General features: G+C 30.7%; 3 protein-coding genes across 6 annotated transcripts; 2 read left to right on the top strand and 1 right to left on the bottom strand.

The window, feature by feature from the left end:
* LOC106414420 (protein ENHANCED DISEASE RESISTANCE 2-like) lies at positions 1-4828 on the bottom strand. 2 transcript variants are annotated; one of them, XM_013855078.3, is made up of 16 exons: positions 4572-4828; positions 4338-4494; positions 4058-4132; positions 3926-3979; positions 3777-3842; positions 3525-3711; positions 3399-3445; positions 3220-3320; positions 2890-3050; positions 2732-2803; positions 2204-2643; positions 1729-1956; positions 1504-1656; positions 1170-1409; positions 1003-1104; positions 1-294 (listed from the first exon to the last, which is right to left on the bottom strand). In XM_013855078.3, exons 2-16 carry the CDS (start codon positions 4488-4490, stop codon positions 205-207), a joined length of 2169 nt encoding a protein of 722 aa, XP_013710532.2. In that variant the 5' UTR covers positions 4491-4494; positions 4572-4828; the 3' UTR covers positions 1-204. The 2 variants fall into 2 exon arrangements, with proteins under 2 accessions (XP_013710532.2, XP_022546846.2); XM_022691125.2 differs by having other exon boundaries at positions 4338-4503; positions 4572-4779.
* Positions 4829-12180: 7352 nt separating this feature from the next.
* On the top strand, positions 12181-15541 carry LOC106411704 (U-box domain-containing protein 3). 2 transcript variants are annotated; one of them, XM_013852512.3, is made up of 5 exons: positions 12181-12367; positions 12880-13171; positions 13251-13367; positions 13507-15153; positions 15231-15541. In XM_013852512.3, exons 2-5 carry the CDS (start codon positions 12893-12895, stop codon positions 15294-15296), a joined length of 2109 nt encoding a protein of 702 aa, XP_013707966.1. In that variant the 5' UTR covers positions 12181-12367; positions 12880-12892; the 3' UTR covers positions 15297-15541. The 2 variants fall into 2 exon arrangements, with proteins under 2 accessions (XP_013707966.1, XP_022546845.1); XM_022691124.2 differs by lacking the exon at positions 12181-12367 and adding an exon at positions 12439-12784.
* A 1029-nt stretch (positions 15542-16570) lies between these two features.
* LOC106414300 (probable RNA-binding protein ARP1) lies at positions 16571-19159 on the top strand. 2 transcript variants are annotated; one of them, XM_013854981.3, is made up of 6 exons: positions 16571-16874; positions 17169-17310; positions 17874-18000; positions 18084-18126; positions 18220-18445; positions 18965-19159. In XM_013854981.3, the coding sequence occupies exons 1-6, from the start codon at positions 16689-16691 to the stop codon at positions 19006-19008; spliced, it is 768 nt and encodes a 255-aa protein (XP_013710435.2). In that variant the 5' UTR covers positions 16571-16688; the 3' UTR covers positions 19009-19159. The 2 variants fall into 2 exon arrangements, with proteins under 2 accessions (XP_013710435.2, XP_013710434.2); XM_013854980.3 differs by having other exon boundaries at positions 16572-16874; positions 18959-19159.
* The last annotated feature ends 2992 nt before the right edge of the window (positions 19160-22151 follow it).

Raw genomic sequence — 22151 nt, 5'->3', positions numbered from 1 at the left:
TTGAACTGAATCAACAAGTTTATTTATTCAAGTGGATCAGGTAACACAGAGGACCGAACTAGATCCTTTCTATACCTTAGTCTGAGTGTAAAAACGAGTTGACTTAGTAAAGAATGGTAAAAGAAACACACAGCTTGTACAAAGAACCAAAAATAGAAATATCATCTGCTCTTGCATTGTGTATTGTTTGTTCTTGGGGATGCCTCATCTTTCTTTTACAGATTTTGAAGCATCGAGATAATTGAGCCGACATGTTCCCAGTAACAGTTCTGGCAGTTCCTCTACTGTATTTGCCTGCATAATCAGTTTTAAAACATAAAAAAATCTTCATTACTTATTGTTCCATAACATAAAGTCTTACAATTCAATAACTTCCAACCGGTGTTTTGAAACCTGGTGACCAAATATATAATTCGGTTTGGATTTTAGAAAAAACTATTATTTATAAATCCAATACAACCCGCAAAAACCAGTAAAATCCGGAACCTGGCTACTGGTTGAACCATTAATAATTTTTACTTTTTTTTCTTAGATTTTTTTAATTATGTTATTAAAATATGTTTTGTATTCTAGTTTATTTTTGCTCTCAACAATCTGTTACAATTTGATGTTTTACTTTTGGTTTATTTTGGATTTAAATTTTGATTGCATTGAACATTTAAATACTTATGGATTTAAAATATTGATATTTTTTTATTAGATGTCATAACTCCTAATTTGTTACAAAAATTGTTAAATAGTTTAAAATATTTTTTGATAGTTTATATGTCAAATGAGAATAAAAAAAAAACTAAAATTAAGTATTTTCTAAATGTTTTTAGACCACAAAAATCTCTTATATTTTTTAATAGATATTATGTTATTATATAACAAAACAAATTAATTTAGTAATCTGCGGCTCATCCGCGGTCGTCCCAATAAGCCGGTGACTCGGATTGTCATATTCAATATATGGGTTGGGTTTAAAAACATTGCTTTCAACATGATTATTTTTTGCTTTACCTGTATCAAAAAGGCCATTTCTATAACCAAATTGTTAAGATACCCAAGAACAAGATTGGTTACACCTCTTGCAACAGTTGAAGACCCAACATCAATGTCAAGCTGAGAAAGAAAAGATTATGAGTTTTGTTATAGCATATAATATTGCTTTTGAATTGTGTTTTTACCTCCAAGTAATTTTTTCCACGGGTGTAGCGAACTACAAGTGCCTGACCCACCAAGCAAGCCTTCTTGCCAACACTCTGTTTCACAATCCATGAGCCTTTGGAGATGTGAGGGATGAGTTTGAAGCGCGAATTGCGATAAGCATCATCACCATTCACAAAACTATGCAACAAAGGATGATCTTCTATTGGAGTTTTCAGCATATAGTACAATGCTAGGCTATACATAGCTGAACCTGGGGCCTGATTTATATATAAATTTTCATATTAGTTAGTGTCTCTTAACTAAAATAAAGCAATGATTCTTTAGAATGATAGTAGCTTATGTCAAAGTTACCTGCATGTTTACAATGAAGAAAAACTCAGGACCGCCTTTTGCTGCGAACTCCTGAACTACACCACCTAGTCGGCCACCAAGATCATCTTCTCGCTTATCAGAACTTATCCAATCTGCTCCAATCATTTGCATCATTGTGTCTTTTGCCTTTACCTATCGTATGAATAGTACCAAGCATCATTATCATGGGTTGAACACACACATGTGTATCTAGAAATGAATTACCTTTTGTTGGTCTTGTAGATAATTGTCTCCACGAATCAAGAATGTTGATGGATCCGCGGTAGCCCAACTACAAGGCAGAGTAAGATTTGGATCTTTTTGAAGAGTGGCTCCATAGAAGAATGTGGTCTTTTCATCCATACCAACCTCTTGTAAATCCATATAGCCTTTCTTGTTAATGGCTAGATCTTGAAGTTTCTTGACAATGCCAGCTGGTGATGGTATCTTGAGCTGAAACACACACACACACAAGATTACTTTGATCCACAAGAAAAACAAGAGGTGAGAGCAGAACTAGTCCTAGGCATAGCTAGATGAAACATTCTCTTATGGTCCTCAATATATTAATGGTTAATATGTATTATATCATTTAGCCCTCAAATGATTAAGAAAAAATATGTTTAGTAATTGTTTCAAGCCCTATGAATCTCAGGACCGGTCATGAATGAGAGAGCCACTGTGTTAAGCATAAATTTACCTGAGAGTGTCCTTGTGAAATGGGAGAGTTATCAATGAAGCTATCAAACTCACTGGGCTCAGGAACGTCGAAAAATTCATCAGAAGCATCATTTAAATCCATCAAACTGTTACGTGCGGAAGAAGGTTTCTCCATATCCTCAGCCTTCACAAGCTCTAGATCAACCCTTTTGGCTGCTATCTTAAGAGGTCCAGTGTTGATATTAGACACGCATGATTTAGTATCCATGAACTCCCCGGAGACGAACTCAGTGAAGCCATGTCCTTGTTTCGCTTTGAACATTTCGCGTAACGCCGCAAGTCTCTCAACCACGCGGATGGTTATGGATCTTGAAGAAGAAGCCCCAGTGTATAAGTTCCAGCTTCTCCAATCAATGGCTACCATATGCTTTACTAGTGATTGTTTCGCTTTGTTCACCGGTGTCACCACGTAACCACCACCTACGTTCCAAATCATGCAAAACTCATAAAAAAACAAAGGGTTATAAAGTCAAAATTAAAATAGTTGTGAAGAAAGAAGAAACTTTACTTTTGACACAAGCACGAACGTATCCCTTCTTTGGTGGGCAATCCTTGTGATAAACGGAGTGACAAAGAATCACTGTGATAGTCAAGGTTGAGAAGGTTTATAGACCAGAAAGTTCAACAGGTTAACGTTCAAGAAATATAATCAAGAATTGATCTAACCATATGTTCCATCTTCTTCTCTTCTCCAGTAGCGTCGCAGCAATAAGTCTCTTCTATTCATTCCCCATGGCAACCAATCACTGTATAGCTGGACATTGATTATATCTGTGTGTCCATCAAGATGCTCCACCACGCTGCCTTTGTAGAAAGAAAAGTCCCATCTACAAGAAAGTCATGTAAACCCTAAGTCAAGAACAAGATTAAACTCTAAACTTAGAGAAAGTCAAGGTTCCTTGCTAGTCAAGCCATGTATAGTAGCTAATATGGAAGATCAATGAAAATAGACCAATAAGGCTGGTTAACCTTTTAGACCAAAGTTATAGAGCTTACTCTGATCGTAAAGGACCGAAAGACATTAAGGTATTGAAGATATTTTCTGAAGTACCATCTATGACTCCAACTGCCATTATTGCAGGATGATCATCCCAATGCTACAAGAGGTTTTAGTAAAAGAAATTAAAAACTAAAATTCACAAATGCAGTAAGTAAACATAATTTACAGTACGTACCCTTCCCCTGGAATCCCAGTCTTTAGCTTCTTTAAAGAGGCGTAAACCTGAAATTTCAAAAGCTAGGTCAGGCCATCGGTTTCTTGAATCACAAGTTTCTTACAAAGAAAGTTTATCTTTTCTTACCGTTTTGGCATCCAAATATTTTCCATGGAGAAGGAGCAATGACATCAGGTGCTATTGTTTCAACATTCAGTGATGAGTAGTTTGTCCAGTCCACTGAATTTTTGCGGCGTGACCTCCTTGATACATTAAACTTCACAAGTCCTTTCTCAGCATGAGATACAAATTCGCAATCCGGAAATGGAAACTTCTGAAAATATATATCAAGTGCTATGTGAGTCTCAAATCTTATAATGTATTGAAAATGTAACAAACCTTTTGTGAAGCATCTTGTAGTGATCTGATCCATTTGGCTGCTTCTTCAGGACTACTTGCACCCAACTGTTCAAAGTGTAAAAAAAAAAGAATGAACCTTCCAAAACAAGAAATGCGAGATGTATAAGACAAGCTACTTCCAAACAAACCTTTAACTGATCCAAATGGTTCGTAGTATTGTAGAGCGTGAAGATGAAAAGGACCTGGAACAACACATGAACCAAAAAGAAACAATCTATAAACTGAGTAATATAGGCTAATAAGTATTCAAGAGTTGGTACCTTTCTATTGAAGCTCTCTCTTCCATTGTCGGTAACCCTAATACAACAGTCTAGAGATGCTCTTCTATAAGGTTCCTATACATAAAAAAGAGCATAAAAGTTAGCGGTTTTTATTTATCATCATTATTCTCATTAATTACTATCCTCCTTCGATATAATTTACCCTAATTTCTTCTTCATGTCAATATTTTGCATCTACTCTGCGTAAATATTTTTATACTACTAAAGAGCGTAACACATAAACAAAATGTCATATTATGAGGAAATGAGAAAGACAAACCTCGTTTTGATCTGATGGTACTGATCTAAAGCTTTTAAGGTTGTCGTCGAGAAGAACAAAATATCGTTTACGGGAAAATTGAAGACCGAACCGGTTGTGTCGGATGGTATAAAGCCAACCTTCCATTCTTCCGTCGGTTTGAGACATTTCCATTTTTCTACAAAACCTTTTTAAGTTTTACATAAAACGATTCAAATTCATTTAAAAAAAAAAAATCATGAATATTTGATTTACCAGTTGAAATGCTAGCTTCCTTTTCCCGTAAACAAATATATATACTAGATGTCACAAAACGTCTTGTATATCGAATGCTTAACTTGGCGTGATTCTCTGATTCAGCCGAAGCGAAACAGAGAATCCTAATTTGTTTTTTTTTCTCTCAATCAAGAGAGAAAAACAAACATAAGTTTTGGTTCTTTTCTTGTCTTTAATTGCTGCTACGTCTCGTTTTGGGTTATAAACTTTTTAAAAATTCATTGGTTAGAAATTACTTGCTATTTGTGAAGAGGCTAAAAGATTGGCACTTCTATGTTCGGGGTTTAAATTCTATAATTAGCTGTTTCTAATATATTTATGCCATTCTCTATAAGAAGATTCCAAAAGTCTTTAAACCTTACCAGTTCCTGCCTACAAGTGACCAACACATTCCACAACTAAAACTGAGACGGAACGAAACAATAATTCAATTCGTCACAAAACCAAAACGGGCCCTAAACCCGTAAAGTGAGCCTAACCCATCAATTTGTTTCATACGGCCCTAACATTTCTTTGACTAAAAAAAATCTCAAATTAGGTTGAAAGGAACACCATACCATAACTAATTAACATAACCCAAATTAGAAACCGGAACAAAGGTTAGCCATTGTACTGCCTTGTCATCTCAAGGTCCTTTGACATTATTGGTTAAACATATTTTTTTCTTGACATCAAACAATTTTTTTTTAACTTAACTTTAATCTAAATCTTTGGTCAAGACAACAAAATGTCAATCTCTACTAATAAAAGGGAGCTTTTGAAGCTCCATAGGGCGTCCACATCAGTAGAAAAAATTTCTCCCAAAAGATGACACGTGACATAAAATATAGTTTTACATTTTAATATTAATTATTTTTGAAAATTATAAAAAATATATAAAATACAGCACAAAAAAATGTAAAAACTACATTAAACATATGTAAGATTACTATTTTTCACTTAAAAAAAAGACGGCTTATCTCCATAATGTAACATTACCGTTTTATACAAAAAACAAAAAACATTATATATAATTTTGAAAATAATAAATATATGTAAAACATACAACATAAAAATGGAAATACTACATTAAACATATGTAAGATTACCATTTTACATTTTTATTTTAAGAAAATAATATGTAAATATACAACATAAAAAAATGAAAAAACTACATTAAACATATGTAAGATTACCATTTTTCACTAAAAAAAAGACAGTTTATCTCCATAATGTAACATTACTATTTTGCAAAAAAAAATTATATATAATTTCTTTTGAGGTTCCATAGGGCGTCCACATCAGCAGAAAAAATTTCTCCTGAAAGATGACACGTGGCATAAAATATAGTTTTACATTTTAATATTACTTATTTTCGAAAATTATAAAAAATATATAAAATACAGCATAAAAAAATGGAAAAACTACATTAAACATATGTAAGATTACTATTTTTCACTTAAAAAAAAGACGGCTTATCTCCATAATGTAACATTACCGTTTTATACAAAAAACAAAAAACATTATATATAATTTCGAAAATAATAAATATATGTAAAACATACAACATAAAAATAGAAATACTACATTAAACATATGTAAGATTACCATTTTACATTTTTATTTTAAGAAAATAATATGTAAATATACAGCATAAAAAATGAAAAAACTACATTAAACATATGCAAAATTACCATTTTTCACTAAAAAAAGACGGTTTATCTACATAATGTAACATTACTATTTTGCAAAAAAAAAAATTATATATAATTTCTTTTGAGGTTCCATAGGGCGTCCACATCAGCAGAAAAAATTTCTCCCGAAAGATGACACGTGGCATAAAATATAGTTTTACATTTTAATATTACTTATTTTTGAAAATTATAAAAAAAATATAAAATACAGCATAAAAAATGGAAAAACTACATTAAACATATGTAAGATTACTATTTTTCACTTAAAAAAAAAGACGGCTTATCTCCATAATGTAACATTACCGTTTTATACAAAAAACAAAAAACATTATATATAATTTCGAAAATAATAAATATATGTAAAACATACAACATAAAAATGGAAATACTACATTAAACATATGTAAGATTACCATTTTACATTTTTATTTTAAGAAAATAATATGTAAATATACAACATAAAAAATGAAAAAACTACATTAAACATATGTAAGATTACCATTTTTCACTAAAAAAAGACGGTTTATCTCCTTAATATAACATTACTATTTTGCAAAAACAAAATTATATATAATTTCAAAAATAATAAATAGTATGTAAACATACAACATAAAAAATGGAAATACTACATTAAACATATGTAAAATTACCATTTTACATTTAAAAATAACAATAATATGTAAACATACAACATAAAAAATGTAAAAACTACATTAAACATGTGTAAGATTACCGTTGTTCACTAAAAAAACGGTTTATCTTCATAATGTAACATTACCATTTTATAAAAAAAAAAAAAAAACATAAATATAACTATTTGTATATTTGTCCAAGTTCTTCTATTAAACATTGCCGTTTTATATTAAAAATGAAAAAATACGTAAAGATTTAAGCATATATCTTAAAATATAAAATATAGACATTAACTAAATATAAAGTATAAGAAAGAGAAATACTCAATAAGTAGAAAAATAAATAATAAGTAAATATTATAAATATATAAATATACGAATTATATATACAATAATAAGTAAATGCACAATTTTTAAAAAATGGAAAGAGTACATTAAATATTAAACATCTATCTTAAAATGTAAAATATAGATATTAAGTAAATAGAAAGTATAAGAAAAAGAAATACACAACTTAAAAACAATGGAAAAAGTATATTAAGATTTAAACATCTATCTTAAAATGTAAAATATAGATATTACGCAAATAGAAAGTATAAGAAAAGGAAATACACAATTTAAAAAAAATGGAAAAAGTGCATTAGTATTTAAACATCTATCTTAAAATGTAAATAAATCTTAAAATATAAAATTATTAGTAAATAGAAAGTATAAGAGATAGAAATACACAATATAAAGGAAAATAAATAATAAGTAAATATATAATATAATCTTGAAAGATGACACGTGGCATAAAATATAGTTTTATATTTTAATATTACTTATTTTCGAAAATTATAAAAAATATGTAAATATACAGCATAAAAAATGGAAAAACTACATTAAACATATGTAAGATTACTATTTTTCATTTAAAAAAAAGACGGTTTATCTCCATAATGTAACATTACCATTTTATAAAATAAAACAAAAAACATTATATATAATTTCGAAAATAATAAATCTATGTAAAATATACAACATAAAAATGGAAATACTACATTAAACATATGTAAGATTACCATTTTACATTTTTATTTTAAGAAAATAATATGTAAACATACAACATAAAAAATGGAAAAACTACACTAAAAATATGTAAGATTACCATTTTTGACTAAAAAAAAAGACAGCTTATCTCCATAATGTAACACTACTATTTTGTAAAAAAAATTATATATAATTTCAAAAATAATAAATAATATGTAAACATACAACATAAAAAATGGAAATACTACATTAAACATATGTAAAATTACCATTTTACATTTAAAAACAACAATAATATGTAAACATACAACATAAAAAAATGGAAAAACTACATTAAACATATGTAAGATTACCATTGTTCACTAAAAAACGGTTTATCTTCATAATGTAACATTACCATTTTATAAATAAAAGAAAAAAAAACATAAATATAACTATTTGACTATTTGTCCAAGTTCTTCTATTAAACATTGCCGTTTTACATTAAAAATGGAAAATACGTAAAGATTTAAACATCTATCTTAAAATATAAAATATAGACATTAACTAAATATAAAGTATAAGAAAGAGAAATACTCAATATATAGAAAAAATTATAATAAGTAAATATTATAAATATATAAATATACGAATTATATATACAATAATAAGTAAATGCACTATTTTTTAAAATGGAAAGAGTACATTAAATATTAAACATCTATCTTAAAATGTAAAATATAGATATTAAGTAAACAGAAAGTATAAGAAAAAGAAATACACAACTTAAAAACAATGGAAAAAGTATATTAAGATTTAAACATCTATCTTAAAATGTAAAATATAGATATTACGCAAATAGAAAGTATAAGAAAAGGAAATACACAATTTAAAAAAATGGAAAAAGTACATTAGTATTTAAACATCTATCTTAAAATGTAAATCAATCTTAAAATATCAAATTATTAGTAAATAGAAAGTATAAGAAATAGAAATAAACAATATAAATAAAAATAAATAATAAGTAAATATATAATATAAGTAAATACCCAATTTAAAAAATGGAAAATTGCATTAAGATTTAAAAGTGGGCAATTGTCAATAATAGCACTTTTTGAAGTTTATGTCTCAAAAATAGCACTTGAAGGAGAAAGTCACAAAAATGACATTCATTAAAGGGTAAAATATCCCTAATACCCTTGGTTTAAAATTAAATAAACAAATAAAAATAAATAAAAATAAAAATAAAAAAAATAAAATAAAAAAAATAAAAAAAAAGAAATTTTTTTTATAGTTCAGATTATATGTTTTCAGATTCGAAATTTTTATAAATTTTTTTTTTTGAAAATTTTTTTTTAATTTTTTTTTTTTGTAATTTTCTTTTTATAATTTAAAAATACTTTTTGAAACTGTTTTTAAAATTTTTATTTTTTATTTTAGTATTTATTTTTTATAAAATTTTAAACCCTAATTCCAAAACCCCACCCCTTAACTCTAAACCCTAAGGTTTGGATTAATTAACCCAAGGGGTATAAGTGTATATTTACCTCTTTAATGAAACCTATTTTTGTGACTTTGAGCCTTGAGTGCTACTTTGGGAACAAAAACTTGGTTTGGTGCTATCCTAGTCTTTTTCTCTTTAAAAGTATATATTAAAATTTAAAATATAGATATTACCTAAATAGAAAGTATAACAAATGGAAATATAAAATTTTTAAAAAATGGAAAACGTACATTAAGATTTAAACATCTATTTTAAAATATAAAATAAAGATATTAAGTAAATAAAAAGTAAAAGAAATGGAAATGGAAATACATATACAGGAAAATAAATAATAAGGAAATAATATAAATTTATAATATATGAATTATATATATAATAATAAGTAAATACACAATTTTTTTAAAAAATGGAAAAAGTTCATTAAACATTAAACATCTATCTTCAAATGTAAAATATATAATACAAGTAAATACACAATTTAAAAAAATGGAAAAAGTACATTAAGATTTAAATATCTATTTTAAAATATAAAATATAGATATTACGTAAATAAAAAATATAAAAAATTGAAATAAACATTTTAAAAAATGGAAAAAGTACATTAAGATTTAAACATCTATCATAAAATCGTAGTAAATTATATAAAAATGGAAATATCACATTAAACAAAAAAAAATAAAAATGTATAGTCTTACATCAAGAAAGTCCCTATAAAACTCATTATTCCATCAACGTCAACCTCACACTATCAAGGAAAACTTTAAAGCACTCGAGCAAAAAAATGGTTCCGCCATCAACTCTTGCCGTTCCAAAAACCTTTAATCACCTTGAAAGAGATTTTTTATAACAACGACCTTTTTGTTAGGTGGATTCATTGTTGGGAAACCCGTAACTTCCAAAATCCAAACTTATTCATGGAAATTGAATTGCTTTCCATAGACTCAAATGTATTCTTACAAATTTAAATTAATCTAATCCATAATTTTATTGTTAATATTCATACTAACTCTTTCATGATCAAACCATTACAGTTAATAACCATTCAAGCGTTTATCCCGAAACACTTCCTTCCTCGCCGAATCAGGTATTGGTTCATGTTGGTTTAGTATTGTTTTTGGTTTATTAACCGGTTTAAGATGGACCTATTGTAAATATAATTTAAGTTGGTTTAGCATATACTATGCTTAAAATAACTTAAATTAAATAATAATAATATTATGCTTAAAACATAATTTTAGAGAGTTTTCAAATATAGTTTACAGAACATTATAGGTGATGAATTTAATTTATTAAATTCGTTTATTACTTAAAACTAAGTTTTTTAAAAAACATAGTGAGTTATAAATATCAATGATGGATTGGTGAGTATAAAATGAAGACAAAAATACAAATATCTGATTTTCAAGATAAGAAATTCAACTTTTATTCAGATACTCAATATATAATATCTTAAATTATTTTTTAAAAAATATACATAATTTATATATATAGATTAATCTTCCAAACTTAAACTATTATATTATATATGAATAATGTTTTAAATAAAAATAATTTCTGATTTAAAATAAAAATAAAAACAACAAATGGTTATTTTCAAATAATGGATGTAATTTACATTATACTATCATTTAACAAGTATTAGATACGTTTTGATATATCATTATTTTCTATTTCCAGAAAACAATAAATTGTTAAACAACAATATCATCTAAGTTAAGTATACGAACAACACAAATTCAAACATCACAAAAAATATTTACATAACCATTATAATACAATAATTTAATCAAAAAATACAATTAAAAAATATTAAAAAGAATAGTTATATAATTAATATTTGAAAATAAAAGATATTTTTGCTAAAATTGTACTTACCCGGCCAAGGAGATCGACCATCTTTTTACGGATCGATCGATGTTGAGCATGTGGTCGATCCGAAAATACTCTGCAGTTTAATAAAATCTCTAAAACATTTATTCCAACACTCAAAAGATAGTTTTGCTAAATATGATAACTAGATAGCCAATAAAATTACAAAAAAATATTTAAATAGTAAAAAATATGTTAATTTAACGTGTTAAAATTTAAAAATAAATTTTAAATATGACATGCATTTTAACATTTATATAAATATATATCATAGCCTAAATATAAATAATTTAACAACTTAAATTAGAAAAAAATAAAAATCCCGGGCGTAGCCCGGGTTAATCCCTAGTTGTTATAAAAAGTAATAATTTTTTAACTGTTGTTAATTTTCTTTTTTTTTGGGTCAAATTGTTGTTTAATTTTATAAAAATGGAAAACAGAAAAAAAATAAAAAAAGACAGCTTTTAGAATTACTAACTCCACACAACACAACATAATACAGCAAGCAAATAGAGAGAGATACCTGCAGAACCCAAGTTGGGGGCCCCCTGCTATTACTTAGGGCATCTCCAACCATTAACTCTATTTTAGTGTCAAAACCACACTATTTTAGTGTAATTTCAACACTAAAACCAATGTCTTCTCCAACCATAACACTAAATTTTACACTAAAACTATTTTATAATATTATATGTATTAAGTTTTTTATTTATCATTTATTTAATTGAATGTTTTAGTAATAAAATAAGTGAATAGTGTTTTAGTGAGATGAATAGTGTTTTAGTGTGGTGAATAGTGTCACACCAAATTTGGTGTCAAATTTTAGTGTTACACTAAAATAGTGTGATTTTTGCAGTTCCATTGGAGAGGATTTGGTGTAAAAATCACACTAAAATAGTATTTTGCAGTCCCATTGGAGATGGCCTTAACACTTACTATTCCCTCTTCCCTTGTCTTACAATCTCTCTCTCCTCTCTCTCTCTTCCTCTCTTTGTGTAAGCAAAGAACCGATCTTTAGATGATTTTGGTAACTCTTCTTTAGCTCCATGCCACCCCTCGAATGATCGCCTTGTTCCTGTGAAAGCTTTGGTATTCTCCAACCCACATTTTCTTTCTAAATGTTTCTGTTTATACCAATATAAATCACTCTTTTGTGTTCTTCTTCGAACTCGGCATTGGCTAAGCTGCTAAGGTTTTTTTTTGTGTGTTTCTTTCTTCTGGGTTTCACTGTCTGTTTATGTGATGTGATGGGTCTCACACTTGGTTGAATTATCTTATTCTTCTTAGGGTATCGATTTGATATTTTATCAGATTCAGAGGAATCAGTCCCCTTTGTTAGTGTTTTGAATGTATATTTTCAAAGTTTATTAATCTGAAAAATTGTTTTAAATAAGGCAAAATCAAAGTAGAAAGCAGAAACATCTGTTTGAGTTTCCACAAGAGGTGGTGACTTGAATTTAGTCAAGGGCTGTCTTTCAGACAAATAGGTCAAAGTCAATGCTTTTGGTAATGTTGTTCCTACAGAAATATTGTGCTAAAGATACAGTTTTTTTTTCTTTCCTTCATATATTACACACTAAAGATACAGTTTTTTTTTTCAGCTTCATTAGTTGAATGGATCCTGTTCCTGTTCGATGTCTACTCAACTCCATTTCTCGTTATCTTCATCTGGTAGCATGCCAGACTATAAGATATAGCCCCATCCAGACACGTATTGGAAACGTGGTTCACTTGTTGAAGCTCTTGAAACCGTTTCTAGTTGAAGTTGTTGATTGCAAGACACCTCCTGATGATGACTGTTTAAACAGCGGGTGCGAAGACCTAGACTCCGTTGTGAACCAGGCTCGTGAGTTCTTAGAAGACTGGTCCCCAAAGTTGAGCAAGCTCTTTGGTGTAAGTTTGATGATTTAAACTCTTCATTCTATTTCTTTTTTTCTGCATCTTTATTGAGTGAGTTGGTGTGTGTGTGCAGGTGTTTCACTGTGAGCTTCTGTTGGAAAAGGTCCAGACTTGTTCACTGGAGATTACTCGCATACTTCTTCAGTTTTCACAGTCTAGTGCAGTTACTTTAAGCTTACAAGGTGTTGAGGTAAAGTACAATTACCTCATATTAATCTCTATGTGGAACTGGTGATAAGGGGATTGACCCATCTATCATATATATTACTTAGGATCCCTTCTAACTACCGACGTGGGGACTTTGTCTCTAATAATGAAACTTTTTGCAGCGGTGTATGCAGGAGATTGAGTGTGTTAAGCAAGAGAAGACATTAACAGAACACATGAACAATGCTTTACAGAATCAGACAGATGGTAATGATGATCTGGACAGCATTATTCAAATGATTGGGTTGGTATCAAACCAGGATCTCTTAAAGGAAAGCATTGCTGTGGAGAAAGAACAGATGGACCAACTGATAGATCTTGTCTCTTGCATCCGTGAACATATGCTCAAGACCGAGTTTCTTGAAGTGGCTAAAGGCATCTCAACACCTCCTTACTTCCGGTGTCCTTTGTCAACAGAACTCATGCTGGATCCGGTAATAGTAGCTTCAGGACAGACATTCGACAGAACATCCATCAAGAAATGGCTTGACAACGGGTTAGCTGTCTGTCCAAGGACGAGGCAGGTCCTGTCTCATCAAGAGCTCATTCCTAACTACACAGTTAAGGCTATGATTGAGAGTTGGTTGGAGGCAAACAATATCACCCTTGCTGTTAACTCTGGTGGTGATGATTCATCCGTGGCTAATAACATGGGTTCTAATGACTTTAACCGTACAGAGAGTTTTCGTTTCTCTTTAAGGAGCAGTAGCTTTACCTCAAGATCATCTGTTGAAGCTGGCAATGGGTTTGAGAAAGTGAAGATCAACGTGCCTGCCAGTTTAAGTAAGGAGCTTGAGATCTTTGAACTTTCTTCTCAGGAGCAGTCTTATACTCATAGCAGGAGTGAATCAGTTTGCAGTGTTGTCTCTTCTGTTGATTATGTTCCTTCGGTGACAAGTGAGACACAAAGCTTACCAGTGAACCACCAAAGCTACAGTGAGATGTCTTCAGGAACAATGATGACTTCACATACTATAAAGTTGGTAGAGGATCTTAAAAACGGATCTAACAAAGAGAAGACTGATGCTGCTGCTGAGATACGTCGTCTGACCATCAACAGCGTTGAGAATCGTGTCCACTTTGGGCGTTGCGGTGCCATCACTCCACTGCTATCACTTCTATACTCGGAAGAGAAGCTAACACAAGAACAAGCAGTCACAGCGCTCCTGAATCTTTCTCTTAGTGAAGTAAACAAAGGCATGATTGTGGAAGCTGGCGCTATAGAGCCGCTTGTTCACGTTTTGAAGGCAGGAAACGACAGAGCCAAGGAGAACTCAGCAGCTACACTGTTCAGTCTATCTGTTGTCCAAGTCAACAGGGAGAGAATAGGGCAGTGTAACGCGGCGATACATGCTCTGGTGAGTCTTCTTGGGAAGGGAACGTTGAGAGGGAAGAAAGACGCTGCTTCTGCTTTGTTCAATCTCTCTATAACTCATGAGAACAAGGCTCGGATCGTGCAAGCTAAGGCGGTTAAGTATCTTGTGGAGATGTTGGATCCTGATTTGGAGATGGTTGATAAAGCGGTTGCTCTTCTTGCAAATCTTTCTGGAGTTGGAGAAGGGCGTCAAGAGATTGTTAGGGAAGGTGGGGTTCCGTTGCTAGTTGAGACGGTTGATTCAGGGTCCGGGAGAGGGAAAGAGAATGCAGCTTCTGTGCTGCTTCAGTTGTGTCTGAACAGTCCTAAGTTTTGCACTTTGGTTTTGCAAGAAGGTGCTATACCTCCGCTTGTTGCCTTGTCTCAGTCTGGTACACAGAGAGCGAAAGAGAAGGTAAAGACTATAATAACAAACCAAGTCTGGTTTCTTGTTGTGGTTAGATATCTGAATAGTGATGTTGTTCCTTGCAGGCACAGCAACTACTCAGCCACTTTAGGAACCAGCGAGATGCAAGGATGAAGAAAGGTAGATCATGAGCATCAAGAAACGGAGCTGCATTGTTCCATTTGGAACATTCCCTTTGGGAGATTTGTTTTGTTAAGCTAGTAGAAACTTTTACTCTTTTCTTTTTGTCAGGAAGATAGCTGGAGAATAGTGTCTTTCTCTTTTCCTGCTTGTATTGAGTTCTTGTTATGTGTGCGTGTGTTAATGCTAGTGTGTAGTAGTTACATATGTGTGCAACTTGTGGGATTCGAGTATATAGGAAATGAAGTTTTTACTACGGCTCCAGTTGGTGATTGGTGACATATTGAATTAGAGTGTAATAAATTTATAATTCAATGTATTTTGCAGTAAAATCTATGTACTAGAAACAGTAGATTTATGTAGTAAGCTTATTGTAAGAATATGAATTACTATATTTGGTAATGTTTTTAGTGTATAAATTGCAGTAAATATTAATAATAATAACATTTACTATAAATTTATTAAATTAGTTTAGAAAAATTAATATATACTAAATTAAAATAATTAATTTGAAACTAAAATATATATACTTATGTATATATTCTAAACAACGGGTACATGTATAGTTACAATATAACTTGATGCATGTAATTTTTTAGTTACCAAATAGAATTAGCATTAAAATTATTGAAAAATGTTTTTTAATAATTCAAATGGAATTATTAGTTCATATTCATTTTTGACTAACTACTAATTAGCTACATATTTTTTTGAAAATGCTTCATTAATAAGAAAAGTAAACTTGGGACATGGATGCATTCAAATCAAAATTGTCCAAAAGCAAAAAGTAACTGTTGAGTAACTAAAAAGAACACCAAAAAAGATTAACACATTTGCATAGATATATCATGGAAACTATTCGTCCAATGTTTTGCAGCTTTTGCTTACATTGTTTGTTTCTTTACAGACAAAACCTGAGAGTCCTCTCAATATGTATAAGCTTCCCACTTTCACTACTGGTACATAAACATCGGATTGATGTCAACATTTTGTTATTTACCTTGTCTTTGGTTGTGTATGTAGCAAAAGAGAGCAAGGGCTAAATGAGTCTATGGTGTAATGGACTAACAAGAAACATGGCCTGTGACCGACACAGCATCTCAGTCATTAGGTATCCCATGACTGTACCTGTTAATCAACACAATGTCCAAACTCATGGCAGTGCACCCATATTTGGTGATGCTAATTATTATAATAAGTAAACAGTGAATGGAGACATAAGAAGGGTGTAGTTATCACGTTAAGACTTACCTGTCCACCAATCTGTCACTCTTTATTTTACACTATTTCTATATTCTTTATTATTCCCCTTCTTATACAATTCATTCACTCTCCTTCATCTCTCTCGCTTTCTCTCTCTTTCTCTGGCCTCTCTCTCTCTCTCAGAATTTACACACGATCCAATGACAACGACCAACAACGTGAACGGATGTTTTGGAGACACGAAGCTGACCAAAGTGTTTGTAGGAGGATTGGCTTGGGACACTAACAAAGAAGCAATGCATGATCATTTCATCAAGTACGGTGATATCTTGGAGGCAGTCATCATCTCCGACAAACTCACTCGCCGTTCCAAAGGCTACGGCTTTGTATGTTCCTCCTTTCACTCTTTTTCTTGTCTTCTTGGTTTCTAATTCTACCGCTTTATTTTTTTGTTTCTTTGTTTTTTTTTGAACAAAGGCTTTTAGTTATAATGCATGAAAAAAATACAGAGCTTTGACTTTTTCAAGTCATACAGTTGTTGAAGAAAAACATACAGTTTGAAGAAAAATCATACAAACATGTTTATGATCACATCTTAACAAGTCATAGCTTTGAAAGAAAAACAGAACATTTTTTTGTTTCTTTCTCATTATTTTTAAAAAATATTCTATTTGGTGTAGGTGACTTTCAAAGATGCGGAAGCCGCGAAGAGGGCTTGTGAAGACTCGACTCCGATCATCAATGGCCGCCGTGCCAACTGCAATCTTGCTTCCCTCGGTGGCCGCCTTCGTAGATCTCCCACCGTGGCCTCCCCTCAACAAGGTTCATCTAAGTTTATTATATAAATCTTTCTTTGTTTGCTTATAACCTGAGGATCACGTGAACCAGTCGTCATAACTCATAACATGTTGCAGAGTTGCCATTTAAGTCATCTATAGACTGATCAATAATTGTAGTGAAAGTATAGAACTTATACAGTATAATACATTGTTTATATAGGGAAATTCATATTCGGGTAATCGTTATGGGCATATAGTATGGTGCATGTGTATAAGATCAAATGTTACGAGTGTCTTTTGCAATATGGGAATAAAAAAGCAAATCAAATCATTATGTATCTGGTTTGGTGGAACATATGCTTGTCAATTATTTAGTTATATATCACAATGGTCAAAAAACAAAATAAAAAAGTTTGATCTAGGCAGGCATGTTCATTCAAACTCAGCAAGGTTGTAAACTACTAAACATTCCAAGGATTGAGTCTTGATTTGAATAGAATCGAAACACTGTTAACTGATGCCATTTGAACTTTTATAGAAATCATCTAACTTTTATAAAAATTGATCTTAACATTATTATCAATTTATGATGTTTGAGATGTGAAGGATCTAAGCACGTGGGTAGGCCCATGTCAGGACATGTAGGGAACAATCAAGCTCAATGGTACTACCCTGCGGGATTCGCACACCAGCAACATCAACAACACCATCATCAGACCATTCCTTTCTATGGGTAAAATATTTTAAGTTCCACCGTCTAATCTTCTTCCAAATGTACTTGTATTTGATTAGCTCAGTTTTGATATTAAATTAAAGGTACCCTCCCTCCTATGTCGCCCTGAACATGACCTTCAATCAAGTAAGTCTGATGACTACTAAAATCGATATGTTTGAGTTTTGATCTATCCGCATTTATGAAATAATTTTGTTTGTGATGTTATGTAATGAACAGAAAGTTGGATACGTTGGAGGCACCTATATGAGCGGATACTATGCACAACCGCAACCACAATCGCTACCACTGCCACAACCACAATATTACCACCACCATCACATGTATGGTGGAGGAAGAGTAATGGTTGGGGCAAACCCGATGATGCCTCTCTACACTGTCTATCCTTATCATCAATCTCACGCCATCGGTTTTCCTCAACCCTCTTATACGAAACCCATATCAGGTATCTATTGTCATTTTATCCTAAACCTTATATTAAAGCTAGATACATTTGGATAAGTATATATATACTATTTGGCTCATTAAAACCCGCAACAATGTCTCGTTAGAAAAAGTATTTAAAAATGTGTCATAGTACATATATAATGGTTCAATTATTATCCAACTAGCATTTGTAAATTGTCTATCCATGTTTTACTATATTTGCACAAAATAAATCATGATGAGACCTAAACACACATGCATACACAAGTTGGTCACGTTGTTTTGATATGTCAGCCGTGGACTCATGTGCCCATGATGTGGTATCACATGGATCAACCATCCTCAGCTAGCTAGGCTCTGCTTTTTCACGTGGTGACTTGATGTAGCACGTGTGTCTGTAATAATTTAGCTGCATCCTGATGCTTATGAGTTCATAAATAACAAAAGGCACCTTACATACAAGATCTTCGTGTGTCAGAAAATATATCAAACTGACAATTAAAAAAATGAAATACTTTTGACTGTTGGATAGGTACAGTTGGAGGAGGAGGAGATAGCATAATGAAGAAGGCCATAAGTTGATGGGCTACACAACAAGTTGTTGACCAAACGATTCAGCCCAAGAATATTCATTTTCTCCGGCTCACAATGTTTATTTTTAATATAGAGACAAATCATTGTTAAATTAATTCCTTTACATTTCATAATTTATTCATTAAAACTATTTACTAGAGTTTCTTTAAAAATAATTAAGGTCACTCTAAAGGTCTTATTTTATTTTAAAATAATTATATCTAGTTTTAAAATATTAAAAATCTTATTTTATTTTTTCTTAAATTACTTGTAAAACTTGAGTTTATAAAACAAATTTGAACTATTTATGAGATATAAATTTTTTAAGGATTAAAACGATAAATAAAAAAATATTTAAAAATCATAAATGTGATGTGTAATTAATGTAAGAATAAAAATACAAATACAAAGATAAAACTTTAAGTTTGAAATTTTGAATAGTGAAACTTCAAATAATATGAAGTTTCACTCCTCAAGATTCTAAATTTGAAATATATATTTTTAGAGCAAAAAATTTCTTATTTTGAAGTTATAGAATTTCTTTTGGAAATGCTAAACGAGAACGTTGTATATTAGAATTTGCTGCTGGCTTTTTCTTAGATTTTGAGAAACTCAAGACTCAAAAGCTTCACAGCCTTTTTTACTCCCGAAAAGGCAAGCAGTAAAAGAGAGGTAGACCCTCCAATTCTACTGCAGGAGGAACCGAATCATTTGAGTTTGAGGAAATTGATGACACATACTGGACTGACAGGATGATCTATAATGGTGGTGAAGAGAAAACACCACCTAATGAAAAAGAAAACTATCATGTTGTGCCGGTTGAGTTGAAACCTGCTCAGGTTAAAAGAACTGGTCGACCATACAGAAGACGACAATCACTGAATCACAGATCATTAGTCCTCTTTCTCCAGCGTCAGGAAAACCAGCGGACTCTGATGAGAGTGCACCAGCTGAGCATATAATGAACTTCTCTGAAACGGATACAATACCTGCTGAGAAGAGCCTGAGTAAAATGTTCAGGCATTTTAGACCAATAAAGGATTCAGAGACTGAACACGGAGAAAAAACGGGCAAGAGCAGTTTTTAGCTGTAGTTTTGCTTCAAGTAAAAATGCTCTCTGTGTTTTAACTTCTTGTGTACTGCTTCCAATATTTTCGTTCATGCTCGAATATTTACATAATATAGCCCACTGGTGTGAAGGTTGATGTGTACGTCAAGGTGTAAACCTTTCACACATGTATATATAGTGTTAGACTGAGAAGAACTGGCCATAGATCATAGATTCATAGTAAGCCTTGGTAGAGTCCTAGGAAGTTTAAGACAACACATACATAACGCCAACACAGTGATGAAGCCATTGAATGCTGTATTTCTTCTAAGATTTTAGGTTGAACTCAAACAGTGATTGATTTTGTGTTTCAGGTGAAACCAGTGGACAGGCAGTCTTCTTCTTTTCTTGTTTTTTTTTTAATATTTGATTTGCGGTTATTTAATCAATTGATGTTAGCATGTGTGTTTGTTCGGGTGATTTGGAGTGTTATATAAAATAACTAGATGACTTGTCGCGATATCGCAGGATGATATTATTTAAATACACTTGTGATAAATAAGTTGTGTATATATTTGAATATACAATAATTTTGATAAATTAAATATGTTGATAAAAATCGATTGATAAATTCTAACTGGTTAATAACGAAAGAATAACATTAAATTTTATTTCATTATATTGATCATCTTAACATATGTATCTACCATATGATTATGAAAAGAAAAAAAATTCCAAAGAGAAACTACCATATGTTTTTTTTTTTTGAAACTGACTACCATAAATAAGTTAAAATATATATCTAATATTTAAGTTTGAAAAGAATCTGTTGTATTTTTTTTTTGAGAAAGACTAAAAACAATAATAAATTTATGAACACTTAATATATTTATATATGATAGAGTTTCCACTAATTAAAATGTCTTACAAAATTATTAGTAACATGAAAAATAAGCAAAATTACCTAAAATATGGAGAACATGATAAATAAGCAAAATCACTTCGTAAATAATAGTATAGATATCACAAATACACCAAACTACACTTTCTCGTTGGCGGCAATTATGTCTTTAAAAATTGGAGAGGATACCTTAAATACACCTCAAGCTAAAAGTATTATAGTATGTAAACTATCTTTCGTAAAGTACCTATTTACAATATGACATACTTTCCAAAACTCCAATTACATTAGACATTTTGACCAAACAATATACTCCACATGCTTAAAATGTGTTCATTGGAGTTGTGGAAAGTATGTCATAGTGTAATTCTGTCAACTATCAACGGAAGTAACAAGTGTTATTGAAAAATAATAATACTGAGTTTGTGTGTTCAGATAACTTTGAGTTTATATAAGATATGCTGATTTGAGTCCTTGATTGAATGTTGGACATTGTACAGTCATATTTAAGTTAAATTTTATCGTTTTCTCAAATCTTTTGTTATTGTGATGATTGAAAAATAAAGTTTATTATCTTAGAATAAGTCATATTATCGATTGGTTTATTGTCTAAACCAGTTTTGGATTGGTTTATGTTTGTTGTCGATTAGAGTAAGTCTTCCTAGTTTATAGGAAGCTCAGTATTTTCAGGGTTTTAGTTGTAGCTTAATCTATTTAATATAGTTTGTGATAGTGATATTTTTAAATAAGAAAACAAAGCATTTCAAAAACACTTGTTCTCTTTGTTTTGTGTTCCTATGTTCCAACAATGATATGGTATTGTAAGATAGTTTGACAGTTAGATTTTGTTTGATTATTCTTTTGTTTATATTTGTTGATTCGGTTTCTAAGTAAGTTTGTTTACTCTTTGTAACTTTGCTGATAGTCAGGGTCCTTTGTGAATTCATCGAGCAAAATTTCATACTCATATTCCCCTGCAAACACTGATTTCATTGTTGAATTGTTTTCTCCCATCACGAGCTTCCAATTTCAGACTCAGCTTCCCTCGCAAATATATATTCTACAATTTTGATTTAAATGTAAATTTTTGTACTTAAACCTAAATTATTTAGTTAGATACACAATTAAATTAATCACTTTTTTGGACATTTTATTGGTTTTACTTTAACCAAATTCCTATTATTTGCTAAGTAGCTTTTTACT

Source organism: Brassica napus, chromosome A9 (assembly GCF_020379485.1).
Source record: "Brassica napus cultivar Da-Ae chromosome A9, Da-Ae, whole genome shotgun sequence".
NCBI lineage: Eukaryota > Viridiplantae > Streptophyta > Magnoliopsida > Brassicales > Brassicaceae > Brassica > Brassica napus.
The sequence above is the reverse complement of the archived record's forward strand: the minus strand, read 5'-3'. Positions and strand labels throughout refer to the sequence as shown.